The 27,422-nt window shown below is 42.4% G+C and overlaps 1 protein-coding gene across 1 annotated transcript; it reads left to right on the top strand.

Annotated features, from left to right (window-relative positions):
- The first annotated feature begins 7,014 nt into the window (after window positions 1–7,014).
- On the top strand, window positions 7,015–25,736 carry LOC115168961 (serine/threonine-protein kinase 35). The gene is made up of 3 exons (XM_029724527.1): window positions 7,015–7,736; window positions 12,661–13,443; window positions 24,210–25,736. The coding sequence occupies exons 1-2, from the start codon at window positions 7,187–7,189 to the stop codon at window positions 13,374–13,376; spliced, it is 1,266 nt and encodes a 421-aa protein (XP_029580387.1). The 5' UTR covers window positions 7,015–7,186; the 3' UTR covers window positions 13,377–13,443; window positions 24,210–25,736.
- The last annotated feature ends 1,686 nt before the right edge of the window (window positions 25,737–27,422 follow it).

Below are 27,422 nucleotides of genomic sequence, written 5' to 3'. Positions count from 1 at the left end.
CAAGTGAAGTTGTGGGGCTTGCTAAAGCACTTTAAAAATCATTTTTGTGGTAGTGGAAAAAGTTAAAAAAGTTTGACTTTAATTATATTATTCGAATAGTTAAATCATTTCAAATGCCCATCCCTAGTCTGTAGTTTTGGTCAGTCGTAGTGGTCAGTAGTTGTGTGGTTCAGTAGTTGTGTGGTTGTGGTCAGGAGTTGATTGGTTGTGGTCAGTAGTTGTGTGGTTGTGGTCAGTTGGTTAGGTCAGTAGTTGTGTGGTCAGTGGTTGTGGTCAGGAGTTATGTCTTTGTGGTCAGTATTTGTGTGGTTGTAGTCATGAGTTGCGTGGTTCAGTAGTTGTGTGGTCAGTAGTTGTGGTTAGTAGTTGTGTGGTTGTGGTCAGTAGTTGTGGTCAGTAGTTGTGTGGTCAGTAATTGTGGTCAGTAGTTGTCAGAAGTGTTGTGGTCAGTTGTTGTGGTCAGTAGTTGTCTGGTTGTGGTCAGGTGTTGTGTTCAGTAGTTGGCCAATAGTTGTGTTTGCGGTCAGTAGTTGTGGTCAGTAGTTTTTTGGTCAGTAGTGGTGTGGTTGTAGTCAGGAGTTGTGTTCAGTAGTTTTGTTCAGTAGTTGTGTTGTTGTGGTCAGTAGATATGTGGTCAGTAGTTGTGTGGTTGTGGTCAGTAGTTGTTTGGTTCAGTAGTTGTGTTGTAAATAGTTGTGTTGTTGTGGTCAGTAGTTGTTTGGTTCAGTAGTTGTTTGGTTCAGTTGTTGTGGTTAGTAGTTGTGTTGTTGTGGTCAGTAGTTGTGTTGTAAGAAGTTGTGTTGTTGTGGTCAGTAGTTGTTTGGTTCAGTAGTTGTTTGGTTCAGTAGTTGTTTGGTTCAGTAGTTGTGTTGTTGTGGTCAGTAGTTGTTTGGTTCAGTAGTTGCATTGTAAATAGTTGTGTTGTTGTGGTCAGTAGTTGTTTGGTTCAGTAGTTGTGTTGTAAATAGTTGTGTTGTTGTGGTCAGTAGTTGTGTGCACACTTAGAAAAAAAAGGTTCTGAAAATAACTTGCATGCTTCATATATGGCACCCCTTAAAGTGAAATTGGTTCCACATAGAACTTGAGGTTCTGATCAAAGAACCATACAAAAGGGTTCTCTATAGAACCTTTAGGGGTGCCATATGAAGCAAGAAATATAAGCCTTTTTGGTTCTATCCAGATTTGTGGTTGTGGTCAGAGTCTAAACTACAGTTGTTGTGTGTGAAAACTGAATGAAGTGCGATGAGAAGTTATCAGGTGAAATATGAAGCGAATGGATGGAGAACGTCAACTTCGCTCCATCCAATCAGAGCAGCAGGATCACGAACAGCCTGCCCTTCTCTTTACAGACAGTCAAACTAGGCAACTGAGTTAAATAATCTTCTCTGTATCATTCCAGGTCATCTGGACAGGGGAAACATTCAAAATCTTAGCGCTATCTGTTCGGTTCAAAACAGATTCACAAATCATTGGAATTAGTCGAGCCATAAAGACGTTGTCTCCCTCCGAAGCACTTGTTACTAGGCAACAGTTGCCTTGGTAACCCTGCTCTCTCTATGGCTAAAGTCAGTGTGAGAAACATGCTAACAAACGGTTGTGCTTTGAAACTAAATAAATACTGCACTCTAACCCACAAAACTTATTTGATAGATTCATGATGTGTTGTTCCTCAAAGCAAGGAAAGTGAACTTTAAAACATGATGTAGTTTTATTGGAATTTGCAGCGGTTGTTGGTAAGTAATGCATCTGCTAGCTTCTGACAAGACTTAGTGCATCTATAAATAGGCTGGACAATAGAACAAGTCAAAATTCACCCAAGGCTGAAAAATGCAAATTAATGAAACGTTCGCAGAGCTTGTTTTGACTGGAGTGACGCTTAAAATTCCATTTTGCCTAAATGGCACCAAAAATGTATCCCTTTTTATTTTACCACTACAATCTGTTCTTAGGACGAAACTGAAAAATAACAACTTGTGTAGAAAGTAAACATCCGCACCTCGATTGTGCCAAGTGTGCTTAGGTCTGCATAATGAGGAAGTAAGGAAATTGGTGCCACGGTGCTCAATAGAACTAATAGGAGCTGGCAGGGTGAAAAATGCCCTAAAATAAGGCCTGTTTTTTCGTAATTACTTCAAAACTATCGCAAGCAGCTGGGACATATGGTAATATTATGAAACTGGGCTCCACAGTGGATGCAATGAACTAGTTTTTATCAGAAAAAAAGCATTGTTAAAAATGTCATGTGTCCAGGCTACTCTAAAGAGAAAAGTTGATGGCTACTAAAATATCTCTATCTATGTATTGGTAAAAGCTATTCCTACATTTGAAAAGCAGAGAAGGAGATGAAGATTTTATATGCTCTAAGTTTTTGTCTGACTTGTTCGGGGATTGTTAAAAATGGCAGGAAAATGTGTTAATGCAGATACTAAAACAGCTGTATCGTTAGATCAGTAGCGGATATTTTTGTTCCGTGAAACAGATTACAATAACAAAGACGTAGATGAAGTTCTAATACCCTCTAACTTCTATCTAACTTGTTTCGGGTAAATAGTCAGTAGTTTATAAAAAGTTACATGCAGTTACTAAAACAGCTGTAACTTTTTAGCAGAACAGTGCCTTCGGAAAGTATTCAGACCCCTTGACTATTTCCACATTTTGTTACGTTACGGCCTAATTCTAAAATGGATAAAATAATTTTTTCCCTCACACAATATCCCATAATGACAAAGCAAAAACAGGTTTTTAGAAATGTTTGCAAATGTATTAAAATAGTTTTGGGGGAGTTTATCCCATTCTTCTCTGCATATCCTCTCAAGCTCTGTCAGGTTGGATGGGGAGAGTCACTGCACAGCTATTTTCAGGTCTCTCCAGAGATGTTCGATTGGGTTCAAGTTCGGGCTCTGGCTGAGCCACTCAAGAACATTCAGAGACTTGTTTTCTGAAGCCACTCCTGTGTTGTCTTGGCTGTGTGATCAGGGTCATTGTCCTGTTGGAAGGTGAACCTTCGCCCCAGTCTGAGGTCCTGAGCAGGTTTTTTTTAATCAAGGTTCTCTGTACTTTGCGCTGTTCATCTTTCCCTCGATCCTGACTAGTCTCCCAGTCCCTGCCGCTGAAAAACATCCCCCCAGCATGATGCTGCCAACACCATGCTTCACTGTAGGGATGGTGCCAGGTTTCCTCCAGACTTGACGCTTGGCATTCAGGCCAAAGAGTTCAATCTTGGTTTCATCAGACCAGTGAATCTTGTTTCTCATGGTCTGAGAGTCCTTTAGATGCCTTTTGGCAAACTCGAAGCGGGCTGTCATGTGCCTTTTGCTGAGGAGTGGCTTTCGTCTGGTCAGTCTACCATAAAGCCTGATTGATGGAGTGCTGCAGAGATGGTTGTCCTTCTGGTAGGTTCTCCCATCTCCAAAGAGGATTTCTGGGGCTCTGTCATGGTGACCATTGGGTTCTTGGTCACCTCCCTGACCAAGGCCCTTCTCTCCCGATTGCTCAGTTTGGCCGGGTGGCCAGCTCTAGGAAGAGTCTTGGTGGTTCCAAACTTCTTCCATTTAAGAATGATGGAGGCCACTGTGTTCTTGGGGACCTTCAATGCTGCAGACATTTTTTGGTACCCTTCCCCAGATCTGTGCCTCGACACAATCCTGTCTCAGAGCTCTACGGACAATTCCTTCGACCTCATGGCTTGTTTTTTTGTGTGTTTTTTTTTTATACATACACTGTCAACTGTGGGACCTTATATAAACAGGTGTGTGCCTTTCCAAATCATGTCTAATCAATTGAATATACCACAGGTGGACTCCAACCAGGTTGTAGAAACATCTCAAGGATGATCAATGGAAACAGGATGCACCTAAGCTCAATTTTGAGTCTCATAGCAAAGGGTCTGAATACTTATGTTTTTTATTTGTAATAAATTTGCTAACATTTCTAAAAACCTGTTTTTTTGTCATTATGGGGTATTGTGTGTAGATTGATGAGGAAAATGTTTTATTTAATCCATTTTAGAATAAGGCTGTAATGTAACAAAATGTGGAATAAGTCAAGGGGTCTGAATACTTTCTGAAGGCACTGTGCTGTATTTTTGTTCAGCAGTCAGATTTGAAAAGCAGAGGAAGATTTCATACGCTCTAACTTTGTCTAAGTTGTTAACATTGTGGTCAAAGTATCTGATTTTGTCAAAAGTTGAATTTTTGTATTTACAATGAATGGAATGTTGGAAGTGATGATGTCACATTGGGAATCTTGAGGAAATGTCATGAAAATGAATGAACATGGACAAAAATAAGCCCAAAAAGTTGAATAGTTTAAGAAGTATAAAATATATAAAAAAGTTGAATACAAGCAACTCAATCCAGACCAGTCTACACGTTTTAAAGTTTGAATGGCATTTTTAGCTTAAACAGTGTAATAGGAAGCTAACATAAATTTGTCCAAGCTGAGCCTGTCACTGAAATCATCTTTGAATTAAAGGAAAGGTTCACACATTTTGAATGTTATATTGTTTTTGTGCATCTCTGAGTGATGTTCTATTGATTCCCTGGGTCATTCAATGTTTTCATGTGTATCTGAGTTATTGGCGTTCAAGCAGGCAGAAATCCGGTCGGTATGACTTAGTACCGTGATAAAGTCACTCTCTGGAAGTTAATAGGAATACAACATTTAGATCCAGAAAACTTATTTCATACATGTCAGATTTCACTACTGAACGATGTCATAACTCGGGATAATGTCTTCTCTCGAATGAGCATATTTTTGTGATATTCCTACCTCGAGAAATGTATAATTTAACAGAGGGGCTAACACATTTTTCCTATTTGTCTAATTCTTTAGTCCAGGGTGCATTGCATTGTGCCGTTGCCAGAGATATTATAGAAAGGAGATAGGAATCCAATTGAATGAAGGGACTTATAACGCTCCACCCAGCAGACGTTTTTATTTAATTTTAATTTAACCTTTATTTAACTAGGCAAGTCAGTTAAGAACAAATTCTTATTTACAATGACGGCCTAGCGGGGAACAGTGGGTTAACTGCCTTGTTCAGGGGCAGAACATCAGATTTGTACCTTGTCAGCTCGGGGATTCGATCCGATCCAGCAAACTATTTTCCTCGAAAGTGTGTAATGTCACAATTCCAAAGCTAAAAAAAATAAATCTATATATACACGATACTACAGAGAGCAAGTTAATTATCTCACATCTCAGAAAGGATTTGTATTGCTGTACGAAATTCGTGCTAATGTTGGGTCTTTGAGCTAGCGCCCAATAGAGTCCCGAATAGCCCAGAATACACCGCGCAAACCATTGCCGTAGCATGGACAACGTTTCCCATCTCCTCAAAAGTATATCTGCCGTTGCGAATGTAGATTCCACTCTGTGAGGTACATTATTTTGCAGGTTGAACATGGTGAGATTGTAGACTCCTAAATTGATAGTGCAGTTTGTTTAGGTGATTTTACAGCTAACTAGCTATGTTACAGGCTGATATTGTCTTTGGTATTACTGTGTGTAGCTACGTTTGCTAGCTAGCCACCCCATAGAGAGAGCATTGTATTGTGGATTTTGTAGTCTACTTGAGCTGCAAAATTTCCAGAACGATTTTCCATGTTGCTTCCAACTTTATTATAATGCCAAAATTAAATATTTGTTCACAAAAAATATTGTTCTCACATATTAGTAATTACTATTTAACACTGTAAATTACCGGAATGAGTGGTTTGGGGTGGATTGTCCCTCTAAACGATGCCGCTAACCAACAAGCTAGCTACTTAGTGCTGCACACACAATGTTGAATCTTCCAACAAAAGCTAGCTAGCAAGCTACAGTAGCTAATAGTGCTAATGCTTACATTATTATGAGTTTTCATGAAGCAGCTGTTCTTCTGTCACGAGTCAGCTGCTGTGCACAGCTGACCCAATGATACGATTGCAGAGAAACAATCTGATCTACGGATTGATTTGAGACAAGTCAGTTCCTCTTAATTGTGGGGCTGCATGTCTAAAACTTCAGGTTAATTTAAACAGAATAAGCAAGATTTTTATGTCAGTGAAAGAAGAGCTATATAGCCATCTGGCAATGTCAGTAAGCTAGCTAGCTACAACATTTAGCTACACAGTTGATCAAATCACTGCACAGAATTTGTGCAGGACATGTAATTATTTTCACACAATTGCAAACTATTATATAACTGTCACAACATTTGTGATAATTTAGCCTTCTAGTTATTCTGTCTCTTTCACGAAAAATAATACGTGAGCGCAGTGATAACAAATTAGGAATTATGTTAAAAAAAATTGAATTGAGGATGCTCAAAATTTAAATTTGAATATGAGTTCCATGTTCTCAGTACCAGGCTTGAGCACACTTGAAAGTACATGCTGTACTGGATAAACCATGTTTACAATGAGCAGAATTTGTATTTATTTAACCTTTATTTAACTAGGCAAGTCAGTTAATTAAGAACGAATTCTCATTTACAATGACGCCTACCAAAAAGGCAAAAGACCTGCGGGGAGGGAGGCTGGGCACACATCACGACAAGAGAGACACCACTACACAAAGAGAGACCTAAGACAACAACATAGCAAGGCAATGGGATGGCGAGAAAGAAAGAAATATGGCCAAATACACAAGATAAATGCAATAAGCACTATGATTTTATGAGAACGTGTTTTTAAACCTCCAAGTTGAATATAAAATCAGTTTTATTGTGGGAACATACTGACGTCCTCTAAAGTTCCACCTACGACCATAGTTATCTCTCCCTCATTTGCATATCAATGGTACCGCGCTAATTTAAAAGTGTATTACTTATGTTATTGTATGTTATTATTACATTACATATTTGACTTTAAGAGTTATTCATAAAGTGTGATATAATGGGTTAGTATGATCATTGTTTACCTTAAATGTTGAGTAACAGCGGATAATTCTAATTTAGTCGCGGTCATCTTACCTGCTTATCTGTCAGATGGACCAATCGGAGCAAGCCACTCCCTCCCATCTCCTGTTATACATTGGAGGCTGTGCAGACAGTGGTTAATTAATCACATTTCTTTTAGAGCGACATCATGGGGTCATTAGCCAGCTAAACAGATTTACAGTAGTTGAAGATAGGGAGGGTTATCTCACGGTTAATCTATAACAATTAAGCGTCATAAGTTTGATTGTCATTGTCAAATAAGTCATGGATATATGCAACGGGAGGAGGCGAAAGATAAGAACCCCAAGAAGTCTGAGGGCTTACAAAAGGCTGGTTGAAGCACAGAACGCTACGGCCAACATGACGAAACGGGAGGTGAAACGAGAGGTGTGCAAAGTCCTGAGGTCGCTAGCGGTAGAGAACAACAACGTGGACATCGATGGCCCCATGGAGGAGCACTGTTTCTCTATGAACTTTAGTAAGAACGAAAACCTCGAGGAGCATGCTATGGTTATGGCACCACGCTACAGTCTGTTGCGAGAGGTCGGAAGGGGCAGCTATGGGGTAGTGTTCGAAGCAATTGCACGGAGGACAGGGGCAAGGGTAGCGGTTAAAAAACTCCAATGTAACGCACCTGAAAATGTGGAACTCGCTCTGTCAGAATTCTGGGCTTTGGCAAGCCTGGAGAAGAAGCACGAGAATGTGGTGCAGCTCGAGGAATGTGTGCTACAAAGGAATGGAATGGCCCAGAAAATGAGTCATGGAAATAAAAGGTCAAAACAATACCTGCGGTTGGTGGAGACTTCACTAAAAGGTACCTTTAGCTCATTTTTGCCTCGATGAAATCCACTGCCTGATTGGTTCTTGTTGTCACTCTTTAGTAGCTACTATAACTACCTAGATTGAAACAATAAAATGGCTTGCTAAATTAGCTCGCTCTGATCAGTACAGAGCAGGCCAATCAAAACAAAATGTTTCCTTATTAACTTTGCTGCTAACTCGGTGTTTGATCCATTGATTGCAAAAAGGAGGCACATTTTTCGAAGTTGCTGATCAGCACATACAAACGAGGTAGATAAGCGAAATAAACCTACACTTTTTTTAATCAAATGTAGCGTTGTGTAACATGTTATGTTACCTATTGTTTCTATTTGGTTACTTTGAATGGCAAACCGAATAGATGGGCAGTTATTAGATTAGTTTTAATAGTCACATGTACAGGGTTTCAGACGTAAATATAGGGTACAGTGAAACTGTTGCGCTCTGGCAACGCAGGACAAAGTGAATAAAACAAAAACAATGGAAATAATATATTCACATGAACAGCTGTGGCAATGATAAATGTCAATTGGGGGCAGGGTAAATGTCTGGGGGGGCACAATGTACAGTCATAATGCTATATTTTGCTTTATTTTCCAGGTTGCTCAGTCTCATACATTTTGTTTTTAGGAACAAGATTTCGAAATGCCCATGTGCCACGTATAGGTTAACTGCCATAATGCGCTGTAGGCACAGTGTGCTATTCCCAGCGCTTGAGAACAGTGTTCTAGTTGGCCATCAGTAAACCCTTTCCTGGTTGGCTGCAAATTTGCATACATGACTGAATCAAGCAATCAATATTTTTTTGCAATTGATGGTATTAACCCAAGCTATTGCCTCTTATTTATAATTTTATTTCTATTAGTATGAAATGTACGTCACTTGACCTGTTTTCCCTAGTCAAGCTTATTTGAGCTAAATGTGAAATATGCCAATATTAATTAGGATTAGATTGTTGTTTTATTTTGAGGCCCACAGATACTGCTGAATCTTGCTTTTAATCTCTAGGCTCACTGTTCAGAGCCGTTAGCCTCAGTACTGCCTTTGCTGGCCATCCTTTTTATAATTAGTTATGTAAGTGTCTTCATTTCAGGCCATTTCTTTTGTCAACAAATTAAATATTAATCTTGACTTGACATCATTTTAGCCAATATCCATCATTTTAAAAAACTAAAGCAGCTTCTCTAGGCTATACAGACAACATTTTGATTAACATTTAAATCATCAATATTTGTCACTTTTTGCACAGCTTTGAAAGCATGGTGTTTTGAAGCCTAGCATGAATATACTATATGGTGATCATCCTAAACTCAGCAAAAAAAGAAACGTCCTCTCACTGTCAACGGCGTTTATTTTCAGCAAACTTAACATGAGTAAATATTTGTATGAACATAAGATTCAACAACTGAGACATAAACTGAACAAGTTCCACAGAAATTGAATAATGTTTCCCTGAACAAAGAGGGGGTCAAAATCAAAAGTAAGTCAGTATATGGTGTGTCCACCAGATGCATTACGTACTGCAGTGCATCTCCTCCTCATGGACTGCACCAGATTTGCCAGTTCTTGCTGTGAGATGTTACCCCACTCTTCCACCAAGGCACCTGCGAGTTCCCGGACATTTCTGGGGGGAATGGCCCTAGCCCTCACCCTCTGATCCAACAGGTCCCAGACATGTCAATGGGATTGAAATCTGGGCTCTTCGCTGGCCATGGCAGAACAGACATTCCTGTCTTGCAGGAAATCACGCAAAGAATGAGCAGTGTGACAGTGTCATGCTGGAGGGTCATGTCAGGATGAGCCTGCAGGAAGGGTACCACATGAGGGAGGAGGATGTCTTCCCTGTAATGCACAGCGTTGAGATTGCCTGCAATGACAACAAGCTCAGTCCGATGATGCTGTGACACACCGCCCCAGACCATGACGGACCTTCCAAATCCATCCCGCTCCAGAGTACAGGCCTCGGTGTAACGCTGATTCCTTCGACAATAAACGCAAATCCGACCATCTCCCCTGGTGAGACAAAACCGTGACTCGTCAGTAAAGAGCACTTTTTGCCAGTCCTGTCTGGTCCAGCGACAGTGGGTTTGTGCCCATAGGCGACGTTGTTGCCGGTAATGTCTGGTGAGGACCTGCCTTACAACAGGCCTACAAGCCCTCAGTCCAGCCTCTCTCAGCCTATTGCGGACAGTCTGAGCACTGATGGAGGGATTGTGTGTTCCTGGTGTATCTCGGGCAGTTGTTGTTGCCATCCTGTACCTGTCCAGCAGGTGTGATGTTCGGATGTACCGATCCTGTGCAGGTGTTGTTACACATGGTCTGCCACTGCGAGAACGATCAGCTGTCCGTCCTGTCTCCCTGTAGCTCTGTCTTGGGCGTCTCACAGTACGGACTTTGCAATTTATTGCCCTGGCCACATCTGCAGTCCTCATGCCTCCTTGCAGCATGCCTAAGGCACGTTCACGCAGATGAGCAAGGACCCTGGGCATCTTTCTTTTGGTGTTTTTCAGAGTCAATAGAAAGACCTCTTTACTGTCCTAAGTTTTCATAACTGTGACCTTAATTGCCTACCGTCTGTAAGCTGTTTGTGTCTTAACGACCGTTCCACAGGTGCATGTTCATTAATTGTTTATGGTTCATTGAACAAGCATGGGAAACAGTGTTTAAACCCTTTACAATGAAGATCTGAAGTTATTTGGATTTTTATGAATTATCTTTGAAAGACAGGGTCCTGAAAAAGGGACCTTTTTTGTTTATCTGTGAAAGTTTGTTGGACAATAATGCTCAGCTAACACTTCAGCACTGTCTTAACTTGTCTAGGCCAGTGGTTCCCAAATTAGGTGTCGGCAGGGGGATGTGCCCACCCAGTATTTTTTAAGTTTCTCTTGAAAGTTGTAATAATAGAATGCACAAGGTGCAATTAACAAATTGGGTAGTGTATCATCAGTTCCTCTTTCCACGTTAGTCATTACATACAGTGGGGGGGGAAGTATTTGATCCCCTGCTGATTTTATAGGTTTGCCCACTGATAAAGAAAGGATCAGTCTATAATTTTAATGGTAGGTTTATTTGTACAGTGAGAGACAGAATAACAACATAAATATCCAGAAAAACGCATGTCAAAAATGTTATAAATTGATTGAGAAGGAGCCAGGGATCAATATAGCCTAACCAGAAGAAAAAGAACCCTGTTCCCGACCCTCCTGCGCCGGTTGCTCTCTGCTGCTGGCCTTTGCAGATTCTGCCAGTACGCTCCTGAAGTTGCAGGTAATAGGCTACACCAGCGGTCGGCAACTTTTTCAATTTAGAGTGACAAGCTATCCTACCATTTCTACTGGTCTGCGTGCCAGTTATGATTTTCATATGCACATTTTTGTGGAACAGTTTAATTGATAGTCTTCATATCTCAATCAATGTCATGTGGTTAATCAAAATGAAAATGATACAAATCTAAAAGTTATTTCTATTGCCATTGCCAATATGTAAAAATAGCCTACATAAAGCCAACAAATAAAAACATTGCAGCCTGCAGGTAGAAAATATCCTGAGGAAAATAAATATCCTATAAATCACATTGGCTATGCATGGCCTGTCTGCAAGGAACTTGAAACATTGTATGGACTATTGCATCAACTTGGTCCGACCCGAAGCTCGTGCTAGCAAACTTACAAGTTTGTATAAAATTTTCTGTGGCGTTAGTTTCCCCTGCCATTTAGCTCCATAAAGACACAGCTGTAGGCTATTTTGCACAGGGGCTAAGAAGTAATCAGGTAGGCCTATTTTATCACGATTCCACTGGATCAGAGCATGAAAAATATATTTTTTTCCCCTTTCATGCTGAGTGGTAATCGAAACAAAGAAAGCTGGGAAGATTTTTCAAATTGACAAAAGTTCCACAATATAGCCTTTCTCAATTGATGTTTACTTGCTGTTTGAGGCGAAGAAACATTTTTCTTTAAGAAGCTCAACAGAGACGGTGAGTTACGATTTCTGATTGTCTTATCAGATCCCCAAATGGGCACACTTATAGACCTACATTTGCCCGAAGGCCTGGTAGACTAGTCCTACTTCCTATATGCGTAATCAGGTGAGTGTTCTTACTCAAGATTGACAGGAGCGCTCCAAACAGAAGACAATGAATAAAGTGACAACTAGTAAATGGAATGAAGTAAACCAACTTGTTTTTTCTCACAAGTGTAGCCTAGGTTGTGTGCTCTGCAAACGTGTCCAACTACTACGATGACAACGGTAAGACCGTCGTAGTAGTAGTAATAATGTTTTCAATAATATTATTATTAACAGAAATGACCCTAACCAAACAAACATTGTAGATGAGAAATTCTGGGAACATTGTGGGGCACAGACACATTAGCTGTGCTCTTTGGACACAGTCCCAGAGACCCTAGCCAAGATCTGTGCATTGATGATTGCGCTGTTGCACACAGCCTATGTTCATGTGTGTAGATTGCCACAGTTTATGTGAGAAACAAGTCCCGTTTGTTTTCATAGCCATCATTGCACATGATGTGGAAAGGGGGGGCAGTGTTTCCCCTATATCCTTTTAGCAGCGGCAGGCCGCCAGTGGTAAGTCATTGCCGACTGTCCAAAATATATACTTAAACATTTTTTTATTTTTTATTGTGCAAACTTAAACGACTAAAACCTGATATAAAGTATGTAGAAAAGATAAAGGAGCTAGACAGAATCTAAAATTCAAAACATGGCATGGGGCCTCCATTGATTTTATAATGTTTGAGGCACTCAGATGGCGTAAGTCATGGCAAAATGCGTAGAATTGCAGGAAATTGGCTTTAAAACATCCAGATTTAGTCTGCGGCCAAGATGGCAGCCTTTAAGATTGGCGAGGTTCCATTGGTTTTGCCACTCTTAAATGCTGTGTTGTCTGTCTCTTTCCCTAGGTGAGCGAATTCTGGGCTACCCGGAGGAGCCGTGCTACCTGTGGTTCATCATGGAGTTCTGCGAGGGCGGGGACCTGAACCAGTACATCCTTTCGCGACGGCCCGATCCGCGCATCAACAAGAGCTTTATGCGCCAGCTGACCAGTGCCGTGGCCTTCCTGCACCAGAACAACATTGTGCACCGCGACCTCAAGCCCGACAACATCCTCATCTCCCAGAAGTCAGGGTTGCCTGTGCTCAAAGTGGCTGACTTCGGCCTCAGCAAGGTCTGCGCAGGCTTGGGCAAAGACGGCAATGAGCACCCCAAAGCTGGAGGCGACGGAAACAACGTGAACAGGTTCTGGTTGTCGTCAACATGTGGCTCAGACTTTTTCATGGCGCCCGAGGTGTGGGAGGGCCACTACACGGCCAAGGCAGACATCTTTGCCCTGGGCATCATCATCTGGGCCATGCTGGAGCGGATCACCTTCATTGATGCCGAGTCCAAGCGCGAGCTGCTGGGCACCTACGTGCGTCGTGGCACTGAGATTGTGCCAGTGGGTGAGGCACTCCTGGGGAACCCCAAGATGGTGCTCCACATCCCGCAGAAGACACGCAGCACCATGTCTGAGGGGGTGAAGAAGCTTCTGCAGGACATGCTTGCGGTCAACCCCCTGGACCGGCCCGACGCCTTCCAACTGAAGGTGCTGGTGAACCTAGTCACGTGTGCAGCGTGACACCGCTCCCCTCCCATTCCCCTTTCCAAACCATGGCCAGTAAGAGAAGGGTCTGCTTTTTTACCAGGTAGGTTTTCCTCACATGGATGACGTGGGTTGTTCCATATGATTTCAATCACTTTCTGACTGGACCCCTTTTGATTTGAACAAGAACTTTCATACATGTTTGCTAGGGCTGTGACGATACCAGTATCTTTTTTTTTTTCTCCCCATGGCAAATATGAAACCACGACGGAGACAAGTCTTTGGACTTTTTAAAAACCTGCTGTATGTAAAACATGTGCTATAGCCTGGAAAATGAATGCATAAATCTAATCAAATTGTATTGGTCAGTGCAGTAATATCTAACAAGTAATCTAACAATTCCCCAACAACTACCGAATCCACAAAAATCTAAAGGGATGGAATAAGAATATGTACATATAAATATATGGATGAGCGATGGCCGAGTGGCATAGGCAAGATGCAATAGATGGTATAAGGTACAGTATATACAGTTGAAGTCGGAAGTTTACATACACTCAATTAGTATTTGGTAACATTGCCTTTAAATTGTTTAACTTGGATCAAATGTTTTGGGTAGCCTTCCACAAGCTTTCCACAATAAGTTGGGTGAATTTTGGACAATTCCTCCTGACAGGGCTGGTGCAACTGAGTCGGGTTTGTAGGCCTCCTTGCTCGCACACGCTTTCACTTCTGCCCACAAATTTTCTATAGGTTTGAGGTCAGGGCTTTGTGATGACCACTCCAATACCTAGACTTTGTTGTCCTTAAGCCATTTTGCCACAACTTTGGAAGTATGCTTGGGGTCATTGTTCATTTGGAAGACCCATTTGCGACCAAGCTTTAACTTCCTGACTGATGTCTTGAGATGTTGCTTCAATATATCCACCTAATTTTCATGCCTCATGATGCCATCTATTTTGTGAAGTGCACCAGTCTCTCCTGCAGCAAAGCACCCCCACAGCATGATGCTGCCACCTCTGTGCTTCACGGTTGGGATGATGTTCCTCGGCTTGCAAGCCTCCCCCTTTTTACTCCAAACATAACGATGGTCATTATGGCCAAACAGTTCTATTTTTGTTTCATCAGACCAGAGGACATTTCTCCAAAAAGTACAATCTTTGTCCCCATGTGCAGTTGCAAACCGTAGTCTGGCTTTTTTATGGCGGTTTTGGAGCAGTGGCTTCTTCCTTGCAGAGCTGCCTTTCAGGTTATGTTGATATAGGACTCGTTTTACTGTGGATATAGATATGTTTGTACCTGTTTCCTCCAGCATCTTCACAAGGTCCTTTGCTCTTGTTCTAGGATTGAGTTGCACTTTTCGCACCAAAGTACGTTCATCTCTAGGAGACAGAACGCGTCTCCTTCCTGAGCGGTATGACGGCTGTGTGGTCCCATGGTGTTTATACTTGCGTACAGATGAGCGTGATGCCTTAAGGCGTTTGGAAAAAGCTCCCAAGGATGAACCAGACTTGTGGAAGTCTACCATTTTTTTTCTGAGGTCTTGGCTGATTTCTTTTTGATTTTCCCATGATGTCAAGTAAAGCGGCACTAAGTTTGAAGGTAGGCCTTGAAATACATCCACAGGTACACCTCCAATAGGCTAATTTACATAATTTGAGTCAATCAGAAGCTTCTAAAGCCATGACATGATTTCCCAAGCTGTTTAAAGGCACAGTCAACTTAGTGTATGCAAACTTCTGACCCACTGGAATTGTGATACAGTGAAATAATCTGTCTGTAAACTATTGCTGGACAAATCACTTGTGTCATGCACAAAGTAGATGTCCTCTTCGACTTGCCAAAACTAGTTTGTTAACAAGAAATTTGGAGTGGTTGTAAAACAAGTTTTAATGACTCCAACTCCTAAGTGTATGGAAACTTCTGACTTCAACTGTACGTATGAGATGAATAATGTAAGATATGTAAACATTATTAAAGTGGTTAGTTCAAAGTGACTAGTGAGTCTCTGTGTAGGCAGCAGCTTCTCTGAGTTAGTGATTGCTGTTTAGCAGTCTGATGGCCTTGAGATAGAAGCTGTTTTTCAGTCTCTCTGTCCCAGCTTTGCTACACCTGTACTGACCTCGCCTTCTGGATGGTAGTGGGGTGAACAGGCAGTGACTCAGGTGGTTGTTGTCCTTGATGGTCTTCCTGTGACATCGGGTGCTGTAGGTGTCCTGTAGGGCACGTAGTTTGTCCCAGGTGATGCGTTGTGCAGACCGCACCACCCTCTGGAAAGCCTTGCAGTTGAGGGCGGTGCAGTTGCTGTACTAGACGGTGATACAGCCCGACAGGATGCTCTCAATTGTGCATCTGTAAAAGTTTGTCAGGGTTTTAGGTGACACGCCCATTTTCTTCAGCCTCCTGAGATTGAAGAGGTGCTGTTGGGTCTTCACCACACTGTCTTTGTGGGTGGACCATTTCAGTTTGTCTGTGACGTGTATGCCGAGGAACTTAAAACCACTAGCTCCACTACTGTCCCTTCGATGTGTATAGGGGGGTGCTCCCACTGCTGTTTCCTGAAGTCCACGATCATCTCCTTTGTTTTGTTGATGTTGAGTGAGAGGTTGTTTTCCTGCCACCACGCCTCCTCCCTGTAGGCTGTCTCGTCGTTGTTGGTAATCAAGCCCACTAATGTTGTGTCATCTGCCAACTTGATGATTGAGTTGGAGGCGTGCTTGGCCACGCAGTCATGGGTGAACAGGGAGTACAAGAGGGGGCTGAGCACGCACCCTTGTGGGGCCCCACTTTTGAGGTATTGTTTCCTACCTGGGGTCGGCCCTTCAGAAAGTCCAGGACTCAATTGCACAGGGTGGGGTTGAGACCCAGGACCTTCAGCTTTTAATGATGAGCTTGGAGGGTACTATGGTGTTAAATTCTGAGCTGTAGTCAATGAACAGCATTCTTACATAGGTATTCCTCTTGTCCAGATGGGACAGGGCAGGGTGCAGTGTGTTGGTGATTGCATTGTCTGTGGACCTGTTGAGGCGGTATGCAAACTGAAGTGGGTCTAGGGTGGCAGGTAAGGTGGAGGTGATATGATCCTTGACTAGTCTCTCAAAGCACTTTATGATGACAGAAGTGAGTGCTACGGGGCATTAGTTATTTAGTTCAGTTACCGTTGTCTTCTTGGGTACAGGAACAATGGTGGCCATCTTGAAGCATGTGGGGACAGCAGACTGGGATAGGGAGCGATTTGAATATGTCTGTAAACACACCAGCCAGCTGGTCTGCGCGTGCTCTGAGGACGCCGTTTTGGCCGGCAGCCTTGCGAGGGTTAGCTCGTTTAACTGTCATGCTCACGTCGGCCACGGAGAAGGAGGGGGGGGGGGGGGGGGCCCCGTGGTCCTTGTTAGCGGGCCGTGTCGGTGACACTGTATTATCCTCAAAGCGGGCAAAGGTGTTTAGTTTGTCTGGAAGCAATACGTCTGTCCGTGACGTGGCTGGTTTTCTTGTTGTAGTCCGTAATTGCCTGTAAACCCAGCCACACATGTTTCGTGTATGAGCTGTTGATTTGCAACTCCACTTTGTCCCTATACCGACATTTCGCTTGTTTAATTGCCTTGCGGAGGGAATAACTACACTGTGTATATTCGGCCATATTCCCAATCCTCTTTCCATGGTTAAATGCGGTGGTTCGCACTTTCATTTTTGTGCGAATGCCGCCATCTGTGGTTTTTGGTCTGGGTATGTTTTATTAGTCACAGTGGGTACAACATCTCCAATGCACTTCCTTATAAACTCACTCATTGAGTCAGCATACATCGATTCTCTGAAGCTGCCTGGAACATTTCCCAGTCCGTGTTATCAACAAAAATCTTGAAGCGAGGATTCAGATTGGTCAGACCAGTGTTGAATGGTTATAGTCATGGGTACATCCTGTTTGAGTTCTGCCTATAGGACGGTAGTAGCGAGATGGAGTAGTGGTCGGATTTGCCGATGGGAGGGCGAGGGAAGGCCGTGTATCCGTCGCGGAAGTTAGAGTAGCAGTGGTCCAGTATATTGCCCATGCTGCAATCAATATGCTGATAGAATTTAGGTAGCCTTGTTCTCAAATTTGCTTTGTTAAAATCTCCAGCTACAATAAATGCTGCCTCAGGATATATGGTTTCCAGTTTACATAGAGTCCAGGAAATTTCCTTGAGGGCCGTCGGGGTATCTGCTTGAGGGGGTATATACACAGCTGTGACGATAACTGAAGAAAATTCTCTTGGGAGATAATATGGTCGGCATTTGATTAAGTAATTCTAGGTCAGGTGAACAGAAGGACTTGAGTTCCTGTATGTTGTTATGGTTACACCATGAGTTGTTAATCATGAAGCATACTCCTCCATAAATGTGACTCTGGATAACAACATACTGATGTTTATTTACAACATTAGGGCTGTTGTCCTGAAGAAGTTCAATTCGCTCCGTGTTTTGTTTCCTTGCCATGATACTAACGAGTATCGCAATACTGGTCTCATCCTGGCCCTAATGTTTGCCCAAGTAACTTTTTGGACCTGAATGCCAAAACATAGCGGTGCTCGAAGTTGACCCATTTTCCATACCACACGCTACCATGACACATCCATGTCTTCATCACTGAAATGGATAAATGTAGAATTTTATATACTTTGAAAGCTTGTAAACAGGGTTGTCAAACTATTCTATGATTTCTTGAAATAAAGTTCAACCTCATTGATCTTAAACCGCGTAAAGTCATATTTGTCTAATTTTCACAAATGTTGTAGTTTAGACCCTATTTTACATAATCTGAAGTGTTTGTTGTGCCCGTCATCGGTTGAGACTCGCTATACTCTTGAATTCAGGGTGGGTGTCATTCTGATCATAGAATTTATAGGATGGACCTATCCCTTCAGACCCTTGCAATTTAGCTGGTACACATCAGATTATTGTTCTTCAATAAAACAGTTTGACAACCCTGTTTGTAAGCTTTCAAATTTATATCAAACTCGACCGTTTATCTATTTCAGTGATGAAGACATGGATGTCTCATGGAAGGGTAGGGTATGCAAAATGGGTAAAGTTGGAGAACCTCAATCTCCTGAATGTTTTGGCATTCAAGTCTAAAAAATCACTTTCTGAGAACTTCTACCATGGGAAAACATGAGCTATTCTCCTCACTGCCAGATTGACTTTAATCTGAGGTAAACTGTTTTTGACTCAGTAGAGGCTTTGGCCTCCCTTCTCTGTTCAGTCAGCCAGCACAGAAACACAGGAGTAGGAGAGGGACTAGTAGGCTGGTAATGCCTTGATGCGCTGTCTGCCGTTTTCAAATACGAACGTGCAGAGTTCAGACAGGTAACTGCATGCTAGAGACCCCTAGCTCAGTCTTACCACTTGTTGTTTGTCTGCTTATTCAGCCAACCCCTCACCCTCTTTCTCTCTCTTTTGCTCTCTGGCTTCAATCAAAACCATGCTACTTGCCCAAGGGCCAAAATGTACCCTGTAAAGTTGCCAGTACCAGTCCAAACTCCACCCCTCCCCCCTCTCTCTCTGGCCCACTTTTCATTCTTTCATAACGCTGTCCTACTCTGACAGATCATCACCTCAGAGGCCTTTAGTTTAGCACTTTGTATGCCTGTAGATGAGCAGATCAGCTGGGCTCGTCACCTTTCCCAAGGCAAACCCAGCCCAGCCAAACCCAGCCCTTCCTCCTCCTCTGTGAGAGATGGTATCTGTAAACAAGTCCTATTATTCCTGGGCTAAGTTGAGTGACAGACGCCCTTTGCCTTACCTGTCAGGTACACTCACATCACACCCCACCCATGTTCACTTTTTCAACACCACGGGTTGGCCTGAACTCATTGCCCTGCGGACTATACCTTGTTCCTTCCTTAAATCCTGTTTTTTTTTAATCATGACATATGGTCATTTCCTGGTAGGCTGATGTAGGGCATTGTGCCATGTCAGTCTTTGGGCCGGGGTTGTCCTCACCTTGTTTCTCTAAGAGACTATTAAGACTTGTTATCTCTCAGTGGATGACTCCCAGTGACTGTGTGGTTGGCCGTAAGGCACCAGTGTTCAAATAGTAGCCTTTTTGTCTTCTTTAAAATACTTGATCTGCGCCCACTCAAACTGACATTTTACTCCTGAGGTGCTGTTGCACCCTCTATAACCACTGCTTATTATTTGACCCTGCTGGTCATCTATGATGATCTATGAACGTTTGAAGATCTTGAACGATCTGGCCTTAATGCCCATGTACTCTTATCTCCATCAAGCACAGCCAGAAGAGGACTGGCCACCCCTCAGAGCCTGGCTCTTCTCTAGATTTCTTTCTAGGTTTCTGCCTTTTTGTAAAGTTTTTCCTAGCCACCGTGCTTTTACATCTGCACCGTCCAATCTGTCGCTCTGAACCAGAGGGGGTGAAAATGGGGGGGTTAATCCTGTGTTAAATACTAATCCTTTCACTGCTCTCAAGTTAGTGCAAGAGGATTATGCAGAACTGAAGGTGAGATCATCATCTCAGTCCATTACCAACTCCACCAACCAATGCTGTGGGCATCCTCCATCGCTGTTGTTGTGTACACACACACACACACACACACACTACACTTGCACACTCTGAGAGCAGTCCATGGTTAGTGTTAGCGTCCCCCACCCTCCCACCTCTGGATAGCAGCACAGACTTCAGCTGCCAGTCTGATGCAGGGTTCAGGAGCCCTCCATTCTCCCTCCCTCGCTCCACCACCCCTCTCCCACTGGTAGACAATGAGGCTGCTGCTCCTTCTCGGTGGGGGCTTACTGAGGCTCACGTTTGGAACATTTTGTCCTCTGTGTCTCTACCTGCCTGCCAGCCTGCGTGTCTGTCTGCCTCTGTACCCAGATAAACCAGACCAATGCGCATTCGCTTTTTAAGTAATGTTTTGACCATGTGAATACTGTAGTAGGATTTTGTATGAACTGGGGGATTTAGAGTGCACTGCACATGGTGCAAAGTAACATGTCACGTAAAAGGCTTGTCTAATGAATGTGTTTAACTAAGTCCGTGACATCAACAAGGAGCACTGACTCTAGTGCTTTACATAAGTCTTTTTATGTGCGGTGTATGGGTCTTGCCCAGGGCACACAGTACACTTTAGGCGAGCAGAAGAACGTGTTGAAACTTGGAACTCGCTCACACACACTTTACTATGGTCTCTATGGAAATAGTTTTTACGCAGTGGTTTGGCTGTATGGTACAGTATGTACTATATGTGTTCTGTGGGCGTGTCTTACTGTATGGATGGAGGCTTGCTATCAGGGAAACTGGTCAGGGAGTGGGAGGGTGGGGATGACTGAAGTCAGCAAAAGCTAAACACAATATTAGCGTTGACTGAGAAATGGCAGCAGGAGGGCACTTTTTTTTTATATCGGATTTTGGGTGAGAAAAGGGTGGGTGTTGAAGAATGAGAGCATTTTGGATTAGTTATGTAACGGGGTGTGTTGAACTGAGTAATAGGGGTTGTAAAAATGATTAAAGACCCTTGTAATGAAAGGGTCTTTAAGGAAGCCTGCCTGAAACTTGGGTTAACAACCCAAAGATACATTTGTTGTGAGCTTCACAGGTCGTATGGAAAGTCAGGTTTCCATGAAAGCTGATAGTCGAATCACCTGGTTGTGCAAGTAATACTAGGAACTACGTTTTTTTTATACATATTTTTTTGTGCACATCCACACCTCGGCATTGTTCTTTGGCTATACCCCCCACCCCCTCTGCTGTGTCATGGAGGGCCTTTTCCTTTCTGCTCCTCTGCCCCCAGTCAAACAGCACGGTTGGCTGGTGATGTAATTGAATCTAATGGATCTGCTTTTGTACGCACCCCTCAGGGTCTAGTCTCACGTTGCCTTAGACTCTTGTCTATATCACTGTCTGGTCGCCAGTGCTATGGCAGTGCTAGGGTTCTGCGTAGGCATAGAGTAGTGAGTCTCAACCATATCAGTGCTCTTTGGTGCCATGTTTAGTTTTAAGTCACTTTATTTTGTCAAACACGTATTTCTGAAGCTCTGTCTTTCAGCATTGTTCTTCTGATTATGGTTGGAGCCTTTTAAACTCTAATTGATGGATGAGAGATGCATGATCAGTTAATGTTGTCGTGAAAAGCAGTTGAGCTTGCTCACAAGGATGTTTTCCACTATGATCATTTTAGATAAGTGTCACTGCGGTAGCTTCACTGAGTCTCAAAGATCCACACACTTTGCCAACCTCAACCGAGCCATAAACCACCACCACTTTCCCACAAATCCTCAACTCACGCTAATATTTAATCACTTAAGATGAGTGAATTACTTGAGGTGAATTCCTCCCAAACCTGAAATCAAACACACAGGCACAGCTAACCTCAGTGTCAGTTTGGGCATTGCATAAGTGTGTCAGTTTCTCTGTTGCGCTTTCCGTTCCTTAAGCTCTATTTAATGCTTTTCTATGGTGCGGTTGTGGTTTGTACAGAGCTAGTTATAACCGGTTTTGGTGAGGACCAGACTCCCCTCCTGGTTTTAATTGCTATGCTGAATGAGGCCTGCCTGCCTTTCTCTCTCTATCCCCCTCTCTTTTTCTCTGGAGAGGGTAAAGGCATCTGCATTCTTCCCAGCCGAAACAGTTCGAAAGAGTTTGTGCATACATTATGACATTTTGTGACGTTTTGGACTTCAGTAAGGTTTTTTTTTTCGGTTGTTTGGTGGCACATTTTTTCATCATGCTAACCGAAGTCTACGCCCCTTTGCCAGTGGTCGGTCAACAGTAGGGATACTTCAGTAAAGTCTTTCAGTCAACGGGAGACGACTTGTTTTCATGCAAAAACAAATTCATTTAGAAATACTGCACCAAACATCTTAGTTGCGCTTTTTTACATCCAACTAAGATCTCCTTGGCAAAAATGTCCAAATGAATGACTGATTTCTTGAGTTATTTCTTGGAGAAAGTGTATACTTGCTGCGGCATCTCAGAATGGACGAACAGTACTATTTCTGCTTTTTTCTCGTTTTTCAAGAGAATGTCCTTTTAAGTGAGTATGCGACCACACTCGTTCGGGTAGCCGCCAGCCTAACTGAAGCATACTGACGCCGTAAGGGTGAAATGTTATGTCACGCCTTGTTGTCATATAATTACTGAACTTGTCTGGCGGTGGTGGGTGGACTCAGGCTTTTCAGCCTTTTCAAATGCAGGAGCATGAATAATTCCAATTAGTTGAGTATCTAAAGAGAAGCTTAAATGAGACGGGAACTTACTGGTTTATTAGGAAGTGACTCCTTTGAGTTACCATGTAATTCTATGGTGTAAAATGTAGCGGTCGACCTGTTGCTTACAGCCCCGTTATTCGGCAGTGTAATCGAGGCATTAATATCCACATAGACCCATGTTGGCATCTGCATACTTAGGCCTACTTGCATAAATCATCATATCAATCTTTAATAGAGTACAAGTGAAGTGCTTTCTGTGTAAAAGCTCCACGAATTCTTCAGTGCTACCAAACCAAATTTACCACTGTTTTTCAACTCTATTGACACCCAGCCAGCAACGGTCATGCATGGGTTTGGTTAACACAACCACTCGTAAAAATATGAATGTTATTTTCCTAAACTCGAATGGTAAAGAGTTGCATGTATCCCGGACTTAGAGGAAGCCCTCTTCCCCCACGTCTCCACTGCAGATACCAGTCTCTACTGGTTTTAACAAGGTAGCCCTTTTGGGGGAGCATGTTACGCAACACGTAGTGGGATGGTTGAAGAATTACAATGTGTCTCAGTTTCACCCTGCAGCCCCTCTTGTTCATGTGATGTTTGCCTCGGGTTCCTGCTGCAGGCACGGACACTAGCAAACTGTGCACCCCTTTTTCCAGACCAACAACAATCAAACCAACAATAGGTTAGCTAATTTAAAACATTAGACTTTGGATTTGTTTGATTCAATTTGACACTTAGTGTAAAAAATGGGGGGGTTTCAATTGGGTGCCTAAAATGGCAAAAGGTTGCATGAGTCTTCGTCGTTATGCAATCTTACATGTTTGAGTGGCGGTATGGGAAGCATGCTAGTGGCATGGGGGAGGTTGTTTCAGCAGTCTTTAAATGGCCCTGTGCTCAGAGTAGGTGTCTCCCACCCAGAGTCTGGACAGGACCTTTTCAGCTGGCTCGTGTTCATTAGGCTCCGAACGGAAGAAACCGCACAGGAACTGGTTTAACTTGTTCAATAAGAAACACACTTCTGTTTTTATTGTTGAAAAACATTTGAAAGCATTTTCTGTTGCTTGTCCTAAGGACCGTGACCCTGGTTCATGGCAGCGTGCATCCTCCTCAACAAGCCTGCACGTGACTTAGAGTGGGAGGTGAAGTCGGCCACCACCGCCGAGCTTAAGAGCAATCAATAATGTCTGGCATTTAGTCTGTCCTTGTCAGCTGCTGTAGGGCCCTTACAGCAGCTGAGAGCAGGGTTAACGAAGGAAAGGGGCCCTTTTGCTTGAGGAACCTCAGGCGCTACAGTGGTTGCTGCATAAGAGGGGCGATTTAATGGGGTTGTGTAGACTGCCCCAGTGGAGACCACCGTAAAGAATTTGTTGTGGTGAACCTGAGGGTATTTATACCATGAAACAATCCGTGACATCAGACGTGCCAGTCGGGGTCGCATAATGAATCCCACCAATCATGCACATCTGAAAGGTCTTGCATATTGGCACAATTCTATAGGCTTCATTTTGTATGCACAGATATTGTTTGCTGGTTCAGTGAAATGCACTGGAGTTCCACAGTACACTAATAGCACTGCCTAAAGAAAAATGATACTCATAACCTGTAAGCCTCTATTTCATATTGGCTGACATTCAACCATCTTCTTTTCTCCCCTCTCTCCAGATGTTTACTAACTCAATGTGGGATCCCAAGTCTGTACAGAGGTGGAAAAAGGGACTCTGATCATCTCTGAACTGTAAAACCTCTGTGATTGAGGTCAGCACTTCAAAAATCAGGACACCATCATAGGAAAAGCTATGCAATCAAGTCGTATGGAAAGTCAGGTTCTCTCCCCGCATCTTCTATTTTAAATTTGGAAGGTTGTCACCAAAAAGCCCGAAAGACATTCACCAATGTATGATGGTCAGCTATGCCAGAACAGTGCTCCCTTGCACACCTGGTTTGAAATGGCCCGAAGGAGTAATCATTAAGTTATGTTTATATTTGATATGCTGGTGTTCAAAATACATTTTTCTCAATGTTTTTGTTTTTTCTTTGGTCCGGTTATGGACGGGTTCTTCCTTCTCCTCCAATGTTGACATGTGTTGTTGGATGGGGCCACAGGCTAGTATGAATGGATAATCTGTCATGTTAGCCTCTCCAGTCCATACATGTTGCGCTGTGGACCCTCTATGCCAGAGGTTTAAAAAGTATTCCTAAAATGACCGATGATGATAATGTAGAAGAAGGGACTTAATTTGTATCATAGAATTAGTACTAGGATGGACATGAACCTTTATGATGGGATCAATGTCATACATTTTGGTCAGGGAGTTGGTTAACCATGGACTGCCAGTACTATGATACGATATTATGAAAATAGAATTGAACTGTACTGCTGACAGATACAATAACGTATCTGCACTGTCTGTTTATTAGCTAGCCAGCCAGATTTAGACCATTTAAAAAAATAAAATAAAAAAATAACATTTCTGGAATAATTTAACTGCCAATAGTCTGAATCTATTCACGTAATAATAAGGAATTACCCTCGACTACGCCCCACAAACATTCTTCTCCAACCCCACCCCCCCCCCCCAGTGTAAAGGAGCAAACGTTGTTTTTCCTATGGCCGAAAAGCTGCTGTGTTGTTCAATGTACATGTAACCAGGCTATTCGGCGTGGGGACCCAGTGTCCAGGTAGGCTACACGTATCTGTGTGTGGAAAACATTTCATCACAGGTAAGACATTTAACTTGTTTAGTATAGTCTAACACCACTCACTACTTGTAGCTGTATCGTTTGTTTGTGTTGTTGGTCTTGGCTAGCTTAATGTTCCAGTCGGTAGCTACCTAGCACTCTATTTATGTAACCTTTTATATTATCAGGGAGTCATACTGAGACACAGGTCTCTTTACAGATGAGCCCTGAATTACATAAGTTACAGAAAATACACATCAAAATGCGAGCAGGAAGACTGTCATTAAAAAACAAACACATTCATCAGTAATGAAGTCCTCCTGCAAGGTAATTATGTAATGACATAAGGTCATGTGGCTGCTAGCATCGTCATGAAAAGGGGCTTGCGGGAAGCCCTACAATATTAAGTAGTGAGAACACTCAGGAGCAGGCAATGTTGAAAAGTCATCTTTAGATGTGTACTTTGCTTAAATGTAATTGACTGAAGCTAGCAGACACAAATAAAATTGTGTTTGAAAAAGGCCAAGTATTTGCTGTGAGCCAATGGGGTAACCTAGGTAACCACAGGTTGTTTTCTCCTCAGGCGGGCTGGGTTGTGATGGGCTGGGTTCTAATAACAATTGGGTCTATTTAAGCAATAAGGCCCGAAGAGGTGAGGTATATGGCCAATATACCACGGCTAAGGGCTGCTCTTAGTCACAACGCAACGCGAAGTGCCTGGACACATCCCTTAGCCATGGTATATTGGCCATGTACCACAAACCCCTGAGGTACCTTATTGCTATTATACACTGGTTACCAACGTAATTAGAGCATTAAAAATGTAAGTTTTGTTGTACCCGTGGTTTACCGTCTGATATACCACGGCTGTCAGTCAATCAGCATTCAGGGCTCGAACTACCCAGTTTATAAATGCCAACATTCCATTCATACAATGCAGTCAATCCACAGCCATACACTGGCTGAAATTGATGATAGGACTCAGACAAGTTGTAAATGCAACAGGTATTGACTGATATCGTATCATATAATAGCACTCCCAGCTTTCCAAGAACACTTATGGTCTGTTTTAAAGGCTATTGATACAGAAAATTGCTATTAAACCTAAATGGCATTTATAATTATGACAATATTTTACGTTGACAAGTCTATTACACAATTTCTGATATGCAGGAAGATAAAAGGCATTTGATAAGTAAAATCAGGATTATTCCTCTACTGCCATCCGTTCAAATTAGACTGGTTTGGCCAATATGGTTGCTATTTTCACCCCATTCTGTGACTTTGAGAGTTTATGACAGCCCTGCTAGTAATTTAATAGGATCTCTATGACTTGTATACTGGGAATGGGAATTAAATTCAATACAACTTTATTATACAGACAATTAAGAATGGTGGATTAGGCCCTTTTTGTTGGGTAAGCAGTTCCCAATCCTCAATGTGGACTCACAGACCTAGTATCAACCAAGCTGCATCATCAACACCCCTGTTTTCCTCCCTCTACACCCTTGTGCCTTATTTTACCTTCATCAAATGGAGGGCTAACTCATTTGATTCACAAAAAACATATTTTTATAAAAAAAAATGTTTTGATGCAGAATATAATTTGTCCCTGGTAGCAGGCCTATATCAGTTGATAATATGTTGTGCATTTGAAGACAGAACTGTTTTGTCTCTCTATATGAGATTATAAAATGGTTTTAGGGGCATTGCTTTAACCAAATTGTCCCAAGAGTTTTGGACACTGGTGTCACCAATGTAATATTGGGCTAAATCTAAATTGATTATATTACTAACTCCCAACTTTTGACTGGGTAGCTAGTAATTACTATGAAGTCTTAGACGTGTATATTGTATGTCATTTACCATTGTTTTTGAACTTGACAGTCATATTTTCTACAGGAATTTATTAAAGTGAGCATTTTATGGTTTCAATGTGAGGTGTGCATGAAGATTCAGGCCCCTAACCAAGTGAATTGTATTCTAGCTACTCAGACTCACTTTGCAGTCTAATGCCAGTTAAGGGAAAAGCGGGAACCTTTTGAGTGCTTTTTTTTAAAACTCATTTACTTATTTGACTTTGGATAGTGTTAGAAAAAAATTTGCCATTAAATTGTGTAAATAATGCTATGGAATGGGATCGAAAGGACAGTTGGAATCAATATCATCTGATCTTTGTGATTTGAGTGGTTCTTG

This window comes from Salmo trutta, chromosome 30 (genome assembly GCF_901001165.1).
Source record: "Salmo trutta chromosome 30, fSalTru1.1, whole genome shotgun sequence".
NCBI lineage: Eukaryota > Metazoa > Chordata > Actinopteri > Salmoniformes > Salmonidae > Salmo > Salmo trutta.
The sequence above is the reverse complement of the archived record's forward strand: the minus strand, read 5'-3'. Positions and strand labels throughout refer to the sequence as shown.

What these genes read in the sequence shown, in the direction of transcription:
- LOC115168961 (XM_029724527.1), top strand. Translation starts at nt 7,187, where the DNA reads ATGGATATATGCAACGGGAGGAGGCGAAAGATAAGAACCCCAAGAAGT. An exon ending in GGTGGAGACTTCACTAAAAG is followed by an intron (nt 7,737 to 12,660) that starts GTACCTTTAGCT and finishes CTCTTTCCCTAG; the next exon opens with GTGAGCGAATTCTGGGCTAC.